Below are 22,342 nucleotides of genomic sequence, written 5' to 3' on the forward strand. Positions count from 1 at the left end.
GAATAACATGGTCTCTCTGATATTTCAAATTAATCTCTGATGCATAGATTTAATGGTAATAGCTTGCACATATTCATTTTAAAAGACTAGATGTTACAGAAATTCTACTTTGGGTTATTTTGTAATTCTTTTTATTTTATTTTAAAACATGGAATGCCTCATGAATTTGCATGTTATCCTTGCACAGGGACCATGCTAATCTCTGTATTGTTCCAATTTTAGTGTATATGCACCAAAGCGAGCACTATTTTATAATTCTTAAATCCATCCCTCAATAATTTTACGTATTGTGGAATAACGTACTTGTTCCCATTTCTTAAAATTGCAAATTAACACATTACTGATTTTGTTCTTTTCTGGTTTGGGGGGTTGGTAGAGCAGAAAGATAACCAGTGAGCTTTTCTCAGAGCATTAGGCTGTCGTTAAGAGCAGGCGCTATATTCACGGCACCATATATGATGATTTAGGGTAATAGGAAAGCAGGTATACAAATGGAGCCAAGACCAGAAAAGATGCCTGTATCTAGGATTTTTCATTGGACTTTAAAATTGAAAAATGTCACCAAAACATATCTCGATATTACTGGTAAGAACAATTTCTCTGAGTTTTTGCCAATGCCAAAATTTAGTTAGAATTCTTGGATATCCCTAAGCTTCATTGTTGCAGAATTTACCAGGCAACTGGAAAACACACAGTGAGCACTCGGAGATTCAGGAAAAACCCTTTATTTGCAGATGTACTGGTACAGTGACTCAGGGAGTCAGTTTTCCGAAGCCTGAGTGATGGATATGGAGGAAGCCTTCCTTTTATATCATGCTTCTGAGCTTTTTCATGGGCTTTGCAGTCCCTCTGTGGGCTGGGATGGGGGAAGTGAGATTGCACCCAAAGGCCTGGCCTGGCTGGCACCAGCACCCCTCCAGGGGTTGTGTGTGGTTAATGGTTTAGGGCAGTAGTTCTCAGCCTTCCTAATGCCGCGACCCTTTAATACAGTTCCTCATGTTGTGGTGACCCCCAGCCATAAAATTATTTTCGTTGCTACTTCATAACTGTAATTTTGCTACTGTTATGAATCATAATGTAAATATCTGTTTTCCAATGGTCTTAGGCTCTACAGCAGCGGTTCGACCCACAGGTTGAGAACTGCTAGCAGGGTCGCCTAAGACCATCTGAAAACACAGATATTTACATTACGATTCATAACAGTAGCAAAATTACAGTTATGAAGTAGGAACGAAAATAATTTTATGGTTGGGGGTCACCACAACATGAGGAACTGTATTAAAGGGTCACGGCATTAGGAAGGTTGAGAACCACTGGTTTAGGGCCTCTGTAAAATGGGAGTATTCTGGGAAACAGGTTCTGCAAAGCAGCTTATATTCCCCTTCATCATCACAGGCCTAGTAAATGTCTTAGCTAAATATTTCAAGTGAGACAGAAACTTACATGGCCAGACTGAAGATAGAGAAAAGTATCACTGTTTTAGATACTTAAGAAACAAGTTTCTTTCTGCCAGTGGAAGGTATCTCTGATGTTGAGGAAATAAAGTCTCTAGAAAAAGGCTTCTTATCCTGTTTTCACATGGTATACTATGATAGACTAAATGTCTTCTGTTGCAACATAAAAATTGAATATATAGAGAGATCAATTAATTAAATAAGTAAAAAGCCATTACAAGCTATTCGTTCACTAAATGTTGCATAAACCAAGAATAGTTTTCTATTAAGGAGTGAAAAATGAGATGGCTCTTGAAGTTAGGTGCAAAACAACAAGTCCCTAGGAAAGACCACAGTTTTCTACATCACGTTTTAGCCCTGTCAGGGACTTATCATTCTACCAAATGCTCCTGTACTATAGAGGCAAAAGCGACCACGAGTGAAGGGCTTCTCATTGGATTCCCAACATTTCAATGCAGCTTTTGCTTTTCAAGTAAGTTTCTGCCAGTGGGATGGGGATCTTTCAAGACCTCCTCTTATGTACTTTCCAATATATGGTAAAGTATATTTATTATTAAAAACCTTGAAAATTTGGTCCCATTTCATAGGTTTCAGATATATGTCAATTTTTATGTTTATCTTCTGGTGCTGATACATATTTTTCTATTTATATTTTACAGTTTTTTAACTGAGAGCTAGGAGGTTAAAGTGGCTATGTTTATCTTGCTACCTTACACAGGGGTATCCCTTTAGGTTTGTTTTTATTATAGTGTAACCTTCGTTCTTGACCTAATTTGTTCCAGAAGACTATTCAAGAAGTGATTTATTTGAAGACCAAATCATTTTTTCTCATTAGAAATAACTTAAATTGAATTAATGCATTCCAGACCCCAATGATTCTCTCTTTTAACCTTTCTATTTATATACAGTACATGTCTAATGTGCTGTTTAATCTATAAACAAACACTTCTCTTCTTAAATTTATCAGACCACATCCTCCAAGCCTTAAGCAGATGACTCCCAGCACTGTTCCAGGGATGTCTTTAGGAAGTCAGTATGCGGCACCCTCCCTTTTGCACATATCACTGCCTCGGAAATGCTAGCTGCTTTCCATTTATCCAAATCAAAAATAGTTTTTCTACCTCTTCAATTGCCTGTGATCATTGTTTCTTTCACACCCTTAGCAACATTAGCACTCGTGATATTTTATGTTTAAAAGTGTGTTAATTGTCCATTTTGTCAGCAAAAAAACAAACAAAAAATATTCACAGCACAATTCCTGAGATGTTAACAACTCAGGGTTTAGCATTAAACTGACTGGCATTTTCTCCTTTGTTTGTGGCCTGAGAGAGATACTTTTTTGTCATGACACTTTTTATCTGCATGAAAGGGTTGTCAAATTCAGAACCAAAGCTTGTTCAACAACCAAGACATTTTTTTCTGTGAACAACTTGGTCAAGAACCAGATTGTTCAAGATAAGAGACATTTGAGAACCGAGTTTTGACTATGTTATATTTTATTCAAACCTGCAGGAAAATATAGAGACTATGTCTCACATGTAACAACTATTTGCATTTTGCCACACTTTATTTTAACACCTTTTATTTACAGCTCTTTTGTACCATCCCTAAGTCAGTCCCCCCATTCCCAGAGGTAATGACTATATTGAAGTTTGTGGGCATTCTTTTTTTCTATACCATATAATATTGTTTTTAAGTTTTTTACATAAATAACATATGAGACTGTTTTACATTTTAATATTAAACTATAATCAATATTCAATAATTTAAAATAATCATATACTACCCAATAATTTTGAATACCAAGAGAACATAGTCAAGTTACTCCATAGACTGTAGACAGTAAAAAAAGTTTTTCTCTTCTAGGAAATACTACTTAGGCCTTTTAACTCAATTATATTTGTTTCAAATACTCCTTATTTACATGTCATTTCATGGTAGTCCTGTTTTTTGTGTGTGTGTTTTTTTTCAGAAGTGATTATTATTTCAGTATCCATTGTCTGCAATCTAAAATGAAGAATTTTTCTAGGTGGTGCACTAACATGCTTGAAATAAATTTAATACTGTACTTATAAAAAAAGATCATTTTTATTTGAAAAAATATAAGAATTATATTTGCTTCTAATAGATTTTTATATTAATGGAAATTTCTTATAAAATGTATCAGATTTTATTTACACAAATATTTAAAAATATTTTCTATTTGATTCAAAAACATGACTAGATTTTTCTATTTTTTTGGTGAGGTCACCTTAGTCTGGAGGGCAGGTTAGAGGTTTAATGAATATTTCTTTTCATATGCTGCTCATAATTAAATGTTAATAATTTATGTTTAACTTGGGGAAATCTTCAGTTTAAAGCATACACTTGAAAAATGTGTTAACTTAATAAAACCTTATTAGTAATATTCCTATGTGGCAGGTCAGTTTATTACCATTTATAAAATGAAACAACTGAAGCATAATATAATTTAGTAACATAACTGGTAAGTGGTGGATATGAATTCAAAGCCTGCAAATTCTGTCCTTAGAGTCTGAACTCTTAACCACTTCTCATACTGCTTGCCTCTCAGTCATTTAATTTTGTAGGCTTGTAAGTATATTAAGGCTTAAATTTTTCAACATAGGATGAGTTGTAACTTATGAGAATTACCATAGCCTCAATCCTTCATTCATGACTAATGTGAGTTTTCAGATCCTTTCCTGGAATCAAATTTTAATAAGTGAGACTGAAGGAGGAAGGATGTTAGTAGAAGTGCCAAAAAGGGAGAAGACTGGGGGTGGGGGTGGGGGAACTCACTTGTTTCCCAATTTTATATATGGAGTACTCTAGAAATAGTGAGCAATGTTTAGAGAATTGAAAAAACCCACACTCTGAGTCTAAAGTGGTCCAGAGGTACAATGACAGCAAAGAGTTGGAATTTCTAATCCTCTTAAAGAAACTGAGCCTCATTGGGGAAGCACAGGTCTGCTACACACCATCTTTTTTTGCTGGGGAACTAAAATGGCAGTTATACCATTTCAAAAAGGCAAGGATTACTTACTGAGGTTTTTTTCTGTAAACTTCTTAAATTGTGACTACTGGGAACTCTGTTTAAGGTAGAAGTTCATTCAAATCTATGTGTTTATTTGAGCTTTGGGCCTCATATTTTTCTAGAGCCCTAGCCTATTTTTAAAGCTACCTTCAGACTTTTATATTAGTAGTCAGTGATTGCCTCTCCTCCACATAGTGATTCAGAGATTCAGGTTATTCCCTTCTGGGGTCAGCATCCTACAGAACCCCATCATTATTAAAAGCAAGCTGCATCAGGAGAATAAAAGGGATGGGTGTGTACTCTTAAAAGTCTTGGCTCAGAAGTTACCCCCATCTCTTAAAATAGCATACCATTAGTGAGAACAAGCAATGGCTATTCCTAGATGTAAGGAGGGCTGGCAAATAAAACCTGTAGCTGTGAAGCTGCTACATAGTGACAACTCTACACCATGGGAGGGGGAGCACACATTTTTTGTTTGTTTGTTTTTTTTGTTTTTTTTTAATGTATTTTATTGATTTTAGAGAGGAAGGAACCCAGGCATGTGCCCTTGGCCAGAATTTAACCTGGGACCTTTCAGTCCACAGGCTGATGCTCTATCCATTAAGCCAAACCAGCTAGGGCGGGAGCACACATTTTGGAAGACTGAGTGTCTTCAGTTAAAGAAGAATGCAGTGATCTTTACGTATGAAGTGCTTTTGCTATGGCCAGTAATAACATCTGAGCTGTCAAACAGAAATTTTGGAGAATTTGCATCCACCACTATGACCTTGACAGTTTTTCAATACTTAAAGACTTCCCTGATAAGTCAGTGGTGATATTAGCAAATATGAATTTTTGATATTGCATAAAGTGTGTCTAAGGTGCATAGGTGCTCAACATTTACATCTGCATAACTCACTGGACCAATATTTTCCAAATGACCAATGCATTATATTAAAAACTAGAGGCCCGGTGCACGAAAATTTGTGCACTGAGGTGGGGGGGGGTCCCTCAGCCCGGCCTGCCCCCTCTCACAGTCCGGGAGCCCTCAGGGGATGTCCTACTGATGGCTTAGGCCCACTGGGGAGCAGGCCTAAGCCGCAGTCTGGACTCCCTCTGCGGGAGGCGACCAGGCCGATCAGGGGAAGGTGCCACCCCCATCATCCTGCTGCTGCTGCCACTGCTGGCCACCCGCCTGCCGGCCCTCCTCGGCCCTTGCAGCCACTGCAGCTTTGTCCGGAAGGACGTCCAGAAGACATCCGGTCTATCTGGTCTAATTAGCATACTACCCTTTTATTAGTATAGATAATTATACATAGATTTTAAGAAGTGTGACAACTCAATTGATTTTAATTTAACAGAGTACACAAAGCACACTGATGTGGTTTTAAATTCCACAGTGCTACCCACCTTTAAGAAACTACAATTTCTCAAGTTCTTGGGTAGTATCAAAGAATATTCATAATTATATGAAAAGGTTATTAAGATATTCCTTTTTCCAACTACTTATCTGTATTATACTGGATTTTTGTTATATACTTCAAAATATAAAAATAATTTAAAAATCATATCATAATAGAAGTAAATATTGGAATCTGGCTGTTTCTACTCTCAGATGTTAGAAAATTATTTTTTTTTAATGGGAAACTAAGTTATTCCTCTGAAAAATTCTTCTTGAAAGTAGTTCTTTTAAAAAATGCTATTTATGTGAATAAGAAATGGATTTATTACTGTTCTTTTTAATGAACTAATAAATAAATGCTTAAGAAATACTAATAGATATAAAAACCAAGTAAACAAACATTCTGTAGTGTCTTCAACTATTCTTAAAACTATTCAGTCCTTGAGGTTGAAAAGTTTAAGGACCACTACCCTATAGGAAATTGCTGTGAATGGTCTTGGCCCCTGGCATCTGAGCACTCCCATATCCATATTAACAGTTCTACAGTTTCTTTGTTGCTTATCCCCAAACTGGACTCAGTCATAATTGTGGAGGATCCCCCACATGTAAGACTCAGATAAATTTACTCAGGATATAAATATATTTTGATTTGGAGACTTCTCTACAGATTCTAATATTTCCTTGGGTCTGATATATTTAACTTGCACATAAAAGACTTGAATGTCCTTGAGTGTGTCATAAAGCCCCTCTTAGCCTTATTTTTCCACCTGAAATATAAGATAATTAGAATAGATTATTTCTATATTCCCTTTTCCAACATTTTGTTTACTCTATAACTTATATCCATAGGTGCCAATAATCTTCCAAAGTGGTGGTTGACTATTGAAGTGGAATTAGCAAAGAAACTAGTGGCTTACATTTATTATTTTAGCACTGGAGGCCCGGTGCATGAAAATTCATGCACTGAAGGGGTGTGGTTCCTCAGCTCGGCCTGCCCCCTCTCACAGTCTGGGAGCCTTCAGGGGCGGGAGGTGACCCAGTTATCAGGGGAAGGCGACACCCCATCACACCTCTGCTGCTGCCACTGCCGGCAGCGCAAGCCTCAGCCAGCCCTAGTTACCTGAGCCTCAGGCCGGCCCTGGGTACTGGGCAGCCACCATCCAATGCTTGCCTGTGCCTCGGGCCAGCCCTGGGCAGCTGGGGGGGCTGTAGGGACTGGGGAACTCTGGAGGCAGGCGCGCGGCTGCCACCCCGATGGGGCTGAGGGGACTGGGTGCCACCATCTTTGAGGGCGGGACAGTCAATTAGCATATTCCCTCCTTATTGGCTGTGGGTGCCGCCATCTTTGAGGGCGGGCAGTCAATTAGCATATTCCCTCTTTATTAGATAGGATTTTTACCTCTCTATAGTTTTCTCCTTCTCTCTACCTTTGTGTGTATTAATACCTTAATCTGTGTGCTGTAGGAATGCCAAGGCAGGTCAAGAGCAAAACCTGAGTAAAACATAAGTATTTATATGCATGTGTGCATATATGTTTTCAAGGATAAAATCACTTGTGCTTCATGTATCCTGATGTCTCAGAACTGCCTCTTCTAATCCAAAACATATTTAAAACATTGTTTTTTCTTTTTGACATCTGAGATGCTTACTGTCATGTGAGTTAACTTTTCTCCAGAATTTTAAACTAAGAGAATTTTCTTTTTTTGGTTTTAATGAAGTAAATAGACAGCAGATAGTTAAAATTTGCCTTCCAAACAGAGAGGCATACCTCCCCTTTCAGGACAGGGATGTAAGTAGTTATAGAATTCAGTATCTGGAATGACCAGGATTTACAAGCCAGCTCCCCTTAACCAGTGAATTGTTAGATTACTTAAAGACTAAAGTTTTAATGTTCATTCTTCTTATTATGGTACAACACCATATAACCTTTTAAATTCAGACGAGGATCACTTTAAAAAATGTTTTTATACCTGTTCCCTAATTTTTAAACGCAGTTTTCCTCCTTTATCTAGACTTTAAGGTTAAAACATTAACATTCTCCATGATTTCTAATGAACTATAATTTACACTACAAGCAATTTTAAAAATCTTTACAATCAGTCAACATGTAGCTTTTAAGTACCCTATGTGCAAATTACTTCACATGGTACTGTGGGGAGATGAAAATAAAAAAGAAAGGTAGTAATTACTCACACACAGTACAAGTTGCTATTCATCAAATGACATGTTCCAAAAATACTTAAAGTATTAGCCAGATGGATGAGCTAGTTAAACTTTAATTTCTCCCTCTGTCATTTTGATAACTCTTCGCTGTCACCAGTGCTTAGAGACATTTTAAAAATAAACCTTAAAACTTGGAAACAAGGTAGCTCTCTGAAAATTAAGCCAGTAAAAGATTGACATTGTGCTTTTCATTCTATGTCATTGAAAGAAGACCAAGAACTTCGCATGGTAAAGAGTGAGGAAACTCCCAAGACACTAATAAGATGGCCAGAGATATAAACTCCCATGTGGTACTAATTTAATAAGTTGCATTATTGTATTGTTGCTGGTTGTATTTTATATTATATGGAGAAAGGTTGTATGAACACAAGTGGGGAAAACAGCATGTGGCATAGGATAGAGGAAGCCCAAAGAAACAGGCACTGGCATTGTTTTAACAGAACTATCCAGATTTGATCATTGTGAATTAGGTTTCATAATAATTTGACTAATATATCTTTTTAAGCCATTTGATCATTGTGAATTAGGTTTCATAATAATTTGACTAATATATCTTTTTAAGCCATCTCTGTGTGCTTTAATGTCATGCTCACCAAGCAATTTTCTAATTATTTATTTAGCTTTTAAGATAATTTTCCATGGTCTGCCATAGGGTGACCTGCAAATCCCTGCCCCAGATATGTTGGTCATTGATTGGTAGCAGTGGTCAAAGGTGCTGGATGGCATGAAAAGCAGTGGTTTTTCATCTATATTATAAAAAGCAAGCGGCCCTAATGCCCTCACACAGTAACAACCAAATGGCGGGTGGGCGGGGCTGTGAGCGCAGCAAGGCGTGCATGGGTAGGCCGGCCAGAGGTGCATTGATGGGTCTTGTGGCGGGTGGGGTGGGGCAGAGTGGGGCACGAGCTACTAGCGGCGATGGGCGGGGCAGCCAGCTGAGGCAAGCGGCAGCGAGCTACTCGCACATGGATTCATGCCCAGGGCCCCTAGTCCTGTATAATAAAAAGGTGATATGCAAATTGACCATCACTCCAACACACAAGATGGATGCCCCCTTGTGGTCAAAGATGGCCACCCCCATGTGGACACAAGATAGCTGCCACAAGCTGGCCGGCAGGGGAGGGCAGTTATGGGCGATCAGGCCAGCAGGGGAGGGCAGTTGGGAGGGACCAGGCCTGCAAGGGAGGGCAGTTGGGGGCGATCAGGCCTGCAGGAGAGGGCAGTTAGGGGTGACCAGGCCGGCAGAGGAGGGCAGCAGGGATCGGGCCTAAACGAGCAGTCGGACATCCCTCGAGGGGTCCTAGATTAGAGAGGGTGCAGGCTGGGCTGAGGGACACCCCCCACCCCCGTGCACAAATTTCGTGCACCGGGCCTCTAGATGTATTATAAAATGCTTTAATATACTCTATTGAGTGACATGGAAATACTTCTGAGAGAATCACTAGTTTGAACAAAACATCTGCATTTGTTTCAATATTGACATAATGCTTTGTATTTATGTATGCTCATTATTCTGTTCCTTGAACTGGAATTCATTCATCCATTTGTTCACTGAATATTTACTGAGGGCTTAGTTACTATGTGCCAGAGACTGTTAAAGATGCATTGGGATATTATAGTGAACAAAACATGTAAGATCCTTTCCTTGTAAAACTTATGGCCTGGTGATGAGATAAACACAATGGACTAAGGAAACTTTAAGGTTTGTTGTTGAGCAGTGAGATGATTGGACAGGAAAGGTAAGAGCCAATTGTATGACAGCTTTGGATGCTATTTTACAGAATTTAAATCCAATAGGAATTAAGAAGCCAATAAGGGTTCTAAAGAGATTCTCCCCTGCCTGCCCTGTTTAGCTAATTGGCTCTCAAATGCGCAGGCACAGTAGAATTTCCTAGGGAGCTTTAAAAATACCATTGCCTGGGTCCCATTCCAGATATACTCATACAACTGGCCTGGGGTAGTGCCTCAGAATCATTATTTTTTAAAAATCCCATATAATTCCAGTGTACATCTAGCAATAAAATATTTTTTCAAGTCTTTTGGGGCCTTTTTATCCTCAGATGGTCTTGGGCAACTTGTGATTGATTGCTTCCACCATCCAAACTCTCTATGGCTTGAGGAATTTCAACTGGCATCTGTGACCTTATTCTCTTGAGGTAGGGTAGTGGAGGGGAGGATTATCTTCAGGTTGGCTCTGAAGGCAGGGTCATTTCCTTCATATGGAGGCAAAGTAATATTGTTAGTTTTTCAGATGTATTAGATCTCTCAGGAGGCACAACTCAAGCTAATAGGCAGTTCAGAACTGTGGTTTAAACCCTTTCTCAGAGAACGGACCACACAGGGAAGGATCAAGAATGCTACCACATAGAACATACGTACCTACTTCTTCCTCTGCTGAATGGCTCACCATGGAAAGCCATGGATTACTCTTTTTTTTTTAATTTCTTTATTGATTACGGTGTTACATATGTGTCCTTATTCCCCCAATACCCCCTATATTTCCCCCCCTCATGCCCTCACCCCCCTGTTGTCTGTGTCCTTTGGTTAGGCTTATATGCATACATACAAGTCCTTTGCTTGATCTCTCCCCCTTACCCCCACCCTCCCCTACCTTCCCTATGAGGTTTAATGGTCTGATTGATATTTCTCTCTCTGGATCTATTTTTGTTCATCAGTTAATGTTGTTCATTATATTCCATAAATGAGTGAGATCATGTGATATTTATCTTTCTCTGACTGGCTTATTTCACTTAGCTTAATGCTCTCCAGTTCCATCCATTCTGTTGAAAATGGTAAGATTACTCTTATTAGGCACCAAGGAATCTTGTCTGTGATAGTGGCCATAAAACCATCCAGTTCACGATTTATGTTAGGTAGCCTTTAAAATGGCCTCAATGATCCCTGCTTTCTAGTAGTTATGCCCAGGTATAATTCCCTCTCCTTGAAGACAGGCAGAAGATTAGTTGTAAAAATACAGTGGCTTCCGTTTGGGGAATACTCTCTCATTCTTTCTGATTCCTTGCTCTGTGGGAAACAGTCGTGCTATGGGGAGGCCCATCATGGGGAAGTGGTGTTGTGAGCCAACAGCCAGTGAGGATCTAAGGTGGATCCCTCTCCGGGTTGAGCATAGAGATAATAGATGACTGCAGGCCTGACCAACACCTTGATTGCAGCCTTATAGAAACACCTTGTGAAACCTTGCCCAGATTCCTGAGCCCGTAAACGATGAGATAATAAATATTTGCTATTTAAGCCCCTAATTTTTTAAGATAATGTGTTATAAAACCATAGATAACTAAGACATGGCTGGGTTGGTCAAGAGAGAGACCTGTCATCTTCAAGCTAAATGTTATTATTCATCTCATATTTTTATTATCTGGTAATATGAAAGAAAGTAAATTTGATATGAGGATTTAGAAACTGAAACCACATAATAATAATCAGAAAGTAAAAAAATATATATGAGCCATCTTCTCAGGTATTGTGGGGAAAAGACTAGGACTTCATTATTTCTTGCTTCCTCAACTCAAAATAAATAAATTTCCTTGATACACCACTCAAAGTTAGAGGATAAGTGGGAGCACATGTGAGCCTAAAGGGAACATCACCATCATTGAAAGCAGTAGTTTCATTGAATATAGAAGTAAAATACAGTAGCCTAACAAAAATGCTGAAAGAGTTAGACATAAAGTTTTAATGAACTATTTCATATTAGGATAATGCATTAAGAACTCTAACCACAGAGGCCAATTGATAAAATTATCTAAAAACTCTGTTTTGGGGTCATCATGGAAATGGTTAAGGTTGATAATCTTCTAGTGCCCACAAGTTAGTCACAGTGCCCTGCATCTATTTTGATAGATAAATGGTATATTCTGATTGACCAGTAACCACTCGTACTGGTCATTACATTTTTTAATATCACTCTTATCCAGAGTGAATTTTAGATAACTTTTTGGTTTTCTTTTGCCATGTGTCATCTGTGTGTAAAGTTGGACTATGATAAGGTACAGGATCTCTTGTGACTTATTCATGCCCAAGTATATGGCACTAGGGTAGTGGTGTAAATGAAGCCATGTGATAAATGTTGTACATCTTTCTGGTGGATCACTTTTACTCACTGGTGTCACTTTCATATTAAAGCAAACACAAATGTATTATGGAATAAAATGCAAAAATTACATGAGTCTTTTTGTATCTTTGGTGGGTGACCTTAGACTCTCATTCTCTGCCTCTATGATTGGCATTTCAGTAGAAAATTGGAACAGGCACTGATGGAAACTAAGAATTCATCTCCAGAACTCTTCTATCAAGTTTAGTTTATTACCAACTCAAAGGCTGATAACTTATAGCTTTTTCATGTGAAAATGTTTTACTTCACTAACTGCATTGAAAGTATTTTCTTTATTAACTTCTTTTGCTAACAATTTACATTCTTTTAGTTTTTTCCTTCCTAATTATTGGAAACCTATGTATTTAACCAACATTCTTTTCAAAGACCATTTTAAGAAAAGATTACTCTTGTTTATATGGGTATTTTGCACAATGCTCTCCATTTGTAAACAAATGGGGTGCATGTAAGAGTTGACTAGGAATTAGGATGAGAAATTGCATTAATTCTTTCATCCTTTTGATTGAGATCACAGTATAGACTAATCAATTATATATGAAGTGAATTGTCAAAACACAAGTCATGCATATATACTGGTATGTACATTCAAATATAAATATCCTATCTCAATAGTATTTTTTTAATGAGACCACTAGCTAATAATCCTAGTAGTCTAAGAGTAGGAAGCACATGCTAAGTGCCCTAGACTCTGTGACAGCTCTCTACCTAACCAGGTACGTGACTTTGGATGTATCATAATCTTAATTTCCTGGTCTGCAGATGAATAAGAGGGACTAAGGCCCCTTTTAGTTTTAAGATTCTAGAATTCTAAGCATATGTAACTAGTACAGATTTTTTAAAATTTGCATGATAGATGTAAAAAAGGAGGGGGACAAAGAATTAAAAGTGTTTCTAGAAATGCTCCCAGATTGGAATTACTGCTAAATATTGGTTTGCTTAATTCAGCATTGCAATATAATTTGATTGTAACTATAACTTCATAGACAAAGAGTATCGGATCCTAACACACACACACACACGCATATACACTGGGTGGCCAGATTATTATGATCTCTGAATGCATAATAATCTGGCCACTCAGTATATATATTAGAGGCCCGGTGCATGAATTTGTGCATGGGTGGGGTCCGGCCAGCCTGGCCAGGGAGAGGGGACATGGGTGGTTGGCCAGCCTGCCTGCTGGTCGAACTCCTGGTCGAGGGGACAATTTGCATATTAGCCTTTTATTATAAAGGATATACAGTGAGTGGCCAGATTATTATGCGTTCAGAGATCATAATAATCTGGCCACTCAGTGTATATTTCTGCTTACATATCCATATAATCATGTTTCACCCTAACTTTTACAAATGAAGTAAAATTAGTCTCATTATTAATTTTTTTGATATTCAAACATTGAATCAATTCATATAAAATTTGAGTATGGACAGATATTCTGCTAGGTCCTAAGAAAATAAATATGAAAAACATAGGTCCTCTTCTGCCCTCACATGTTCACAAGACTCCAGAAGCTGACCTAGGAACCTAGACTAGTAAGGCCCTTGAGTCAGATAACAGTTAAAAATATCATTCTTGGCCTGGCCACAGTGGCTCAGTGGTTGAGTGTTGACCTATGGACCAGGAGGTCACTGTTCGATTACCAGTCAGGGCACATGCAAGGGGCGTGCAGGAGACAGCCAATCGATGATTCTCTGTCATCATTAATGTTTCTGTTTCTCCCTCTTTCTTCCTCTCTGAAATCAATAAAAAAAATTTTTTTAAGAAAAAATCATTCTTGGCATCTCCCCAGGGTAGATCTTGGAAAGGGCAGTTCTTTTTAGCTTCCTGCAGCCTGGTTAGATAGGTGAGCCACAAGAAAACCAATCGAATTTGTTGTTTCTGTTGATTTAGCTGTTTCATGTAACTCTCACCTATAAATGTATTACCATATAACATTTATATAAAACAAAGGAATTTGAATGAAAAATATTTTGAAATTAAAACCACCATGGTGAGCATGCCAATAGTATAATTTAGATAAATTTTGACCTTCTATTAATGAATATATAAAGTGTCAATGGAAGAGTTATGAATGGAAATTTATTTTTCTGATAAACCCTGTAGCCTGATTTCAAGCCTTGATGATATTCTAGGCCTCAATACCCTATTTTGGGCATTGTGCTCTTGCCATCTAATAGGGAAACCACTTTTAATGCTGCCATATTCCAAATGTTTCAGATCTCTAGAGATTAGAAAAATTACTAACTTTAAATATGCATGTTTTTAAAATACGGTATTTTTCTACTGATAAACTCAAATATAGTCTAACTTTAAAATTCTGTAAGTTCTTTTAACTTATACGAATCAATTTAACTGACAAGAGTATGTGGCAAAACATATTTCGCATTTTTGTATTGTTCCCTGTGAGACATCTATTGTGAGATTGCTGCAGGCTGTCATTTTTGTCTGTCATCCAGGATTTGCTGGCCCAAGTGTTATGTACTGGACTTGGTGTTGGTCACGAGGAGGAGGGTACTTGCAGTGGAGCCAGCCGGTTTTGTTATTGCTTTAGAATTAAAAGCATATGAAACAGATACAGCTTATTAAGGTTGTTTTTTATAAATAACATAAACTTAAATAACAAAACAATAAAGTTCATATACAACTTAAAATAGAGTTTAATGCTGTAACCACCAAAAAGGAAAAGCATGATTATTTGTGGGGAAAACATTATTATAAGCCATATTCCTGAATATGAATTATACAAAAGATAGATTATATTACTTGAATTTTAACTTTTAGGGATTATAAAATGTTATTTTGTGGCAAGTGAGATGAAGTACAGTATTATTATCATTATTGCTATTTTATATACAAGATTTTTGAAAACATCCTTGTAGCAATACCCTTTCAATTTGAGCAGCATTAGGAATTTTGTTCCTGTTAGTAGGCACAAAAATGTCCTAATCATATACTTTGTATAACTATTCAATTCCATACTAGAATTTTTGAGAATATTCCTTCTTTTCTGATTAGAGTTTAAGTGAATTATAATTTTTCACTAGAAAGCATTTCAGCTACTGCTCATCTTTCATAGTTAGCCTTGACTTGATTATCTGACAAATCATTCCAGCAGCCTTTAGGTCTGACATATCTTATATAACATTATCTGCATTATTATTATTATAGCAGCCATTTAATAAGCAGAAAAGAATATTTAAATAATCATTATCAGATAATCAAATCTAACATACTCTTAAGGGTAAATTAATTTAAGAAAAAAATTACTATTACTAACATCATGATTGTACAACCAGTTTTACAATTTTTTACAACTTTTAGTTACTAAATCTGATTTTTGTGTTTATTTTTCAAACCTTTTTTAATGCAGTCTCTTAAAATAAACATAAATGCGCAAGTCCAGCTTGATCAGTTTTTCAGTAGTTTTCCAGCCTTTCTTGGTTACTTAGAGAAGAGAAAAGAAAAGAAAACAGTCCACTTAAAGAAATCTCCCTGCTGGAACTGGTTTCTTATATACCATATATTATTAGGTTATTGCCATAGGAAGAAAGTGAGCTGTTTTTTGTTCTTTCTTCGTTTTTTTTCCTCTTACAGGAACCCCCTTTTGACTTAAGGCAACAAACATTTCTCCTCCACTGTGTGTCCATTTAGCTGATGCATATGTGTTATAATGGTTTTCCAGGATTAATTCTTTGAAGTTGCAATCTTCATTGCATTCTTTCTGTTAAAACAACAAACAAACAACATTAGCTAAATGATTTTTAGAGTGGCTCAATTAAACAAAGAGTAAGCAATAATATTTTGTAGAATTAAAGCATATATGACTTTTTTGAGTGGGCATAATGTAGTTTACATCTTTGCAAAAATATAAGATCTTAAATTTAAAAATAAAATGATACACATTTAGTTATGCAACATGGTTTCAAACATGTAGCTTTGGGCAGTCAGTTGCTTCTGTTCTTTAACAATGGGAGTGATTTCCCTCTGATTAGCAGCTCTCATTTTACTATGCCCCCACTCATTCCCTAACCACTGAAACTTTGATATGATTAGCAGAGCCTCTGCCTCCCTCAGCTGAAAGACCTATTTCACAACCTTTATTTCTTACTACACTGTCTGCAATAGTGATGGAAAATAAAAGGTTAATTTATTTGTTCGTCCATCTAATTATTCATTCATTCATTCATTCAGTTAAACCTATGTTTTTATGTAATTAACCTGTGCCAGGTATTGTGCTGGACTGTGGGAATACAAAAGAAAGCTAGTTATACTTTATTACTGTGGGATGAACTGTTATATATTTCACATTGTAATAAAGTGGGAACAATGGGAATACTTGCAGTTCAAAGCCCATAATTTTGAGATTGATAAACAAACTTCTGAATTTTCCCCCCAAGAATTTCCATGTCAGCAATGTGCAAATTGGGTGAACTCTAACAATAAGAGCTTTAGTATTGAGGATGGAAATTTTAGATTTTAAGTATCTAAAATGCACATGGAATGTTAGAGCTGGAAGAATCCTTAGAAGTTAGCTAGTTTAGCTAATTTCACAGATGAAGAAACCAAAGTCCAGAAAGCTAAACAATTTGTCCAGAGATACCCATGTGGGGAAAACAACATGTGGCATTTTCTTAATGCTTGAATATAAAATATTGTAATGAAATCATTAAATTATATGATAAGAGAAAAATTAATTCCATTTTTACTTTTCAAAAAGGCAAGATATTCTTGATAAAAATAAGTTTGGAAAATTAAGGCTACACTATCAATTATTAATACCTTTGCATAGAGTTTTCCTTCCTTGTTCATTGCAAGAAAATATTCACTTTCCACCCCTTTGATTGCCACAATTCCAACTTCCACTGTCCTGATTTCCATAATATCTGCAAGGAATCACAGAAAGATATGTCAGTTATTCACTCAGCTTTGCACATTATGCAATAATGGCCATTTGTCTTTATTTCTGTTCAATGGAAGTTAAGATTACTAATGTGATTATTACTTAGCACATACACACAAACACCAGATCACTACTTATTATATACTAGAAGCCCGGTGCACGAAATTCGTGCACGGCGGGGTGTTGTCCCTCAGCCCAGCCTGTACCCTCTCCAATCTGGGACTCCTGGAGGGATGTCCGACTGCCCGTTTAGGCCCACCAGGATCGGGCCTAAATGGGCAGTCGGACATCCCTCTCACAATCCAGGACTGCTGGCTCCCAACTGCTTGCCTGCCTGCCTTCCTGATTGCCCCAACCGCTTCTGCATGCCAGCCTGATCACCCCCTAACCACTCCGCTGCCAGCCTGGTTGATGCTTAACTGCTCCCCTGCCAGCCTGTTTGCCCCCAACTTCCCTCCTCTGCCAGCCTGGTCACCCCTAACTGCCCTCTCCTGCAGGGTTGATCACCTCCAACTGCCCTCCCTTCCAAGCCTGGTCCCTCTCAACTGCCCTCTCTTTCAGGCCGGGTGCCTCCCAACTGCCCTCTCCTGCTGGCCATCTTGTAGTGGCCATCTTGTGTCCACATGGGGGCAGGATCTTTGACCACATGGGGGCAGACATATTGTGTGATGGTCAATCTGCATATTACTCTTTTATTAGCTAGGATAGAGGCCTGGTACAGGGGTGGGGGCCAGCTGGTTTGCCCTGAAGGGTGTCCCGGATCAGGGTGCGGGTTCCCTTGGGGCATGGGGCGGCCTGAGCGAGGGGCCTGTGGTGGTTTGCAGGCCAGCCACACCTCCTGGCAACCCAAGCAGAGGCCCTGGTATCTGGAATTTATTTTCCTTCTACAATTGAAACTTTGTAGCCTGGAACGGAGCCAAGCCAGCTGCTCCCTCTGGGGCGGCCTCCATTTCTGTGGCAGTTAATTCACCTTCTACAATTGAAACTTTGTAGCCTTAAGCAGAGGCCTGAGCCCAGCCAGGGTGTGTGGAAAGCTTTGCTTCCCCTGTTGCCGGCGGCAACCCTGGCCTGCTCTCTCAAGCTCCATTCTGCTGCCATTTGTTTGAAGTTGTTTACCTTCTATAATTGAAACTTTGTAGCTTGAGTGGAGGCTTAGGCCTGCAACGGCTATCGGAAAGCTTGGTTTGCTCTGTTACCTGGGAAACCTTGCTCTCTGTGGCTGTAGCCATCTTGGATGGGGTTAATTTGCATACTCGCCCTGATTGGCTGGTGGGCGTGGCTTGGCTGGTGGGTGTGGCTTATGTAGCGGAGTGATGGTTAATTTGCATATTACCATTTTATTAGAGAGGATGTGCAACCTATTGATTTTTTATTTTGTAGAAAAATATACTTATCTGGATTCAGTGAAATAGTTACATATTTGAATTTAGCTTTTTCTTTTCTAGAATTACATTTCTAATTTACAAGAATATTAACAATAAATAATAGCTAAGAATTGTTCCTGCGTTTATGTATTAACACATTTACTCACCACCAAGACTATGAGGCATGTACTCTTGTTATCCCCAGTTTACAGATCAAGAAGTTCAGGCATAGAGAAATTTAGTAATTGCTCAAATTCTCTCAGCTGGTAAATGGCAGAAGCGGAATTTGAATTGAGGTGGTCTGGCTCTTAATCGTTATATCCTATATAATAAAAGTGTAATATGCTAAGTGTCCGACCTGTAGGTCAACTGTTTGGTTGACCACTTGACCATTCGCTATGATGCACACTGACCACCAGGGGGCAGATGCTCCAACCGGTAGGTTAGCTTGCTGCTGGGGTCCGGCTGATCAGGACTGGGCAAAAGGGCCGGACATGCCCTGGAGCCCTTCCACGGTCCCTCCCTGGCCAGCTGGCCCTGATTGGCCTGATCGGGCCCCAATTGGGACTGGTCGAGACGGCCCTAATCACTGGCCAGGCCAAGGGACCCCACCTGTACACAAATTTGTGCACCGGGCTTCTAGTAATACTATAAAAGCATAATAAGCTGACATCTTTATTTTTCTATTTAAAACTCTATCTTTAAAAAATATTGCTAACAGAATATCTCTTGAATATACCAAAATTTAATAAAAATCCACTTAAAGCAATTGTAAATGATGGTAAACAGAGCCTAAACTTCAAAAAAGATTAATAGTCAGTTTTTTTGATCCAAGGAAAGATAATTTAAAACAAAATTATGAACCCTATTCATATGTTATTTTATAACTGTGTACCTAAGTAATTGTTGGAATTAGTTTTGCAAAACTTGTAGTTACCACAAGAATGTTACATTATAATTTTGTATTATGTATATTTTCCTTAAGTGGTATATTTTAATGACTCATACTAAAGACAGTAAAACCTCAAGAAATTTTTAAAGATGATTTGGGAATTAAATCCCACTGGTCACCCCGCAGAGGGAGGCGACCAGCGATGGTGGCGGGGGATGGGGCCAGAGAGCGGGCAGCACCAGGCCAGCCAAGGAGGGTACAAGCGAGGGGCCTCAATCACCCCGCCAGTCACCCCACAGATCAGCTCTGATTGCAGGCCAGGCCTAGGGACCCTACCTGTGCATGAATTTCGTGCACTGGGCCTCTAGTATGTTTATATTGTCTCACCTCCAAACCCTTGTTTTCTCTATCCCCTACCTGTCCATTTCCCATCTTATTTTTGTTGCACTCTGATACTTAATAGGTGATGAATATTGTTCATCATATCCCTCCACATATCGGGGTTTGTTATATTAGAAAAGGTTTAGATTTTTAACAACCCAGTTTACAGTGAGCAAAATCTGAACAGATGTCTTATCAAAGTAGATACATAGATGGCAAATAAGCATATGAAAATATGCTCAATCTTTAAAGATTCTATCTTTAACTGGGATTAAAATAGACCTGAAATGGTAAGGTTCCTGATTCAGGGATATTCTTAATTGTTTGATGTATTTAAACAATATCTTTCACTAGGAAATCAACAGAGTTAAAAGTAGAATGCCTGGGAGAGCATTAAGTAGTGTTTGCAGAATCAATACCCTATCAGCCCTGACTTTCTAGTCTGTTCTTCCCTTGTGCTGTGCCCTCTTTTATTAAAACAAACAAACAAAAAACAAGGATGAAGAAACTACAGTGACCACTCTTTTATTCAAGTGAAGAATGGAAAAGTAATGTTTCTACAGATCCACAAAGATCTGTAGAAGAACGAACTATTTAAGCTTATGATATCCTGCCCTCCATCCCACAAGCCAGGCAGTTGCTTGGAAAATACAAATAAAAATTTATAGTGTGTCGATATTAAGGTAGCTATCCAAATAAGTTAATAGTACATGGTTTTTGTCTACTGTATATTTTTTCTTTATACAAGAAAAATGTAAGTTTATCTTTTCTGGTGAGTCTAGATTTATGTTTAAGAATTTATGTGTAGAGTAAATTTGTTCCCAAAGATGAAAAGCATGTTATGTGGGTACATCAAATTGTTAATGACTGTGGTAGCATAAGGATAGAGTTCAAAAAATAAAAGACATCATCTCACATGATAGAACATGAAAAATGAAATATGTCAAGTAAATGGCCATTTAGCCTTATTAACAATATTTTTGCTAAAAATATTGTCAATCATAGTATCAATTCCTTACTTAGCATGATGAGTAATGATATTTAGCATTACTTAGCATGATGTTACTTACAAAATAGGAAAAATGCCCAAAATGGCTTCCCTGAATATTTTTCTGTGAATAATTTCTGTTAAAATCATTCATGAATTTATCTAAACCTTTTTGCTTATCTATCATTTAAACCTGATTCACACTTGCAATGAGAAGTGAGGAACCTATTGCTATTACTTCAACAGCTGCTTCCAGAATTTTAGATGTTCCCCTAATGTATATAAAAAATTACTGCTATTTTTTTTGTTCTTATTACCAACAGGATTTATTATTCTAAACCCTTATAATGTTCCTGTTTGAAAGAATTTTTATTTTATTAATCATTTATTTTTTAAATCAGTTTTAGGTTCACAACAAAACTGAGGGGAGGGTTCAAGATTTCCCGCATACCCCTGTCCCCACACATGCATAGCCTCACCTATTATCAACATCCCCTACCAGAATGGTACATTTGTTACAATTATTGAACCTATATTGACACATCACTGTTACCCAAAGTCCATATTTTACATAAGGTTTACTGTTAGTTTTACACATTCTGTTGGTTTGTATATGTATCTATCATCATTGTATCATACAGAGTAATTTTATCACCCTAAAAAAAAAATCTTCTGTGCTCTGCCTTTTCATCCCTCTCCCTTATGCCCAACCCCTGGCAACCACTGATCTTTTACTGTCTCTATAGTTTTGCTTCTTCCAGAATGTTATATAGTTGGAATCATATAGTAGATAGGCTTTTTAGATTGACTTCTTTCACTTAGTCATATGCATTTAAAGTTCCTCCACATCTTTTCATGAATTGATCAAGCAGGAAAAATATTTTTCATGTCTCATCACACAAAAATCTGCCCCCGCCCCAACCCCAGTTCCTTGAATATTTCTTTTCCTTGAACGTTTTAAGCTTTATATTTAAAAGTTTAGAGGGGTCATATATTAACATATATTTGCTAGCATGATAACTAAAAATTATTTTAGAGTTGAAAATAAGTGGAGGCAATGGTTTAATGGTTATTTGGCCAATCAGAACATTTTAATTTGTCCTTAAACATTTTAAATATACTTTCTTGGGCACATTAAAACTAAAAATTGGTATCAACAAAGAAAAATATTTTTCAGGTTAAATGACTTTTATGATAATGACATTTATGATTTTCTGTCAAGCCTCGATTGTTGAGTGGGAAATTATAACCATTATATATTTACTAGTGCCTGGTACACGGATTTGTGCACATTGAAAGGAAATTATTTAGAATAAATATTTTAATATCACTATTCGTCCTTTCTCTATAATAGAAGTGTCAACCAAATTCATGATTGACAATGACATATGGAAACACGTGTGGGATTGGCGCCAGCGAGAGCTTTATATGTATCGCACATGCACAAGTCAACTTAGCCTTCTATATATATAGAATAAACTTGCTTAATTAGACCTGCTTTCTGATGTAGCTAAACTTTTTCCAGCCCAGTGAAGCACCCCAACTTCTCTTTCTGGTAATTGTCAGCAACACAGCAGTAAATATCAACACAAA

General features: G+C 37.7%; 2 protein-coding genes and 1 non-coding gene across 5 annotated transcripts in view; 1 reads left to right on the top strand and 2 right to left on the bottom strand.

The window, feature by feature from the left end:
• Positions 1-22,342, top strand: part of FAM227B (family with sequence similarity 227 member B) — a 208,748-nt gene that overhangs the window by 52,041 nt on the left and 134,365 nt on the right. The gene's annotated exons all lie outside the window — the stretch shown is intronic.
• Positions 143-245, bottom strand: LOC114232058 (U6 spliceosomal RNA). Its single transcript, XR_003618107.2, has one exon. It is a non-coding gene; the product is annotated as a U6 spliceosomal RNA (small nuclear RNA).
• Positions 14,808-22,342, bottom strand: part of FGF7 (fibroblast growth factor 7) — a 71,327-nt gene continuing 63,792 nt past the window's right edge. Inside the window, exons 3-4 of the mRNA XM_008143130.3 lie at positions 17,004-17,107; positions 14,808-15,945 (exon numbers count right to left, since the gene is read on the bottom strand). Of these exons, the coding sequence (XP_008141352.1) occupies positions 15,751-15,945; positions 17,004-17,107 (299 nt within the window). The 3' untranslated portion in view covers positions 14,808-15,750. The remainder of the gene's footprint in view (positions 15,946-17,003; positions 17,108-22,342) is intronic.

This window comes from Eptesicus fuscus, chromosome 5 (genome assembly GCF_027574615.1).
Source record: "Eptesicus fuscus isolate TK198812 chromosome 5, DD_ASM_mEF_20220401, whole genome shotgun sequence".
Classification (NCBI taxonomy): domain Eukaryota; kingdom Metazoa; phylum Chordata; class Mammalia; order Chiroptera; family Vespertilionidae; genus Eptesicus; species Eptesicus fuscus.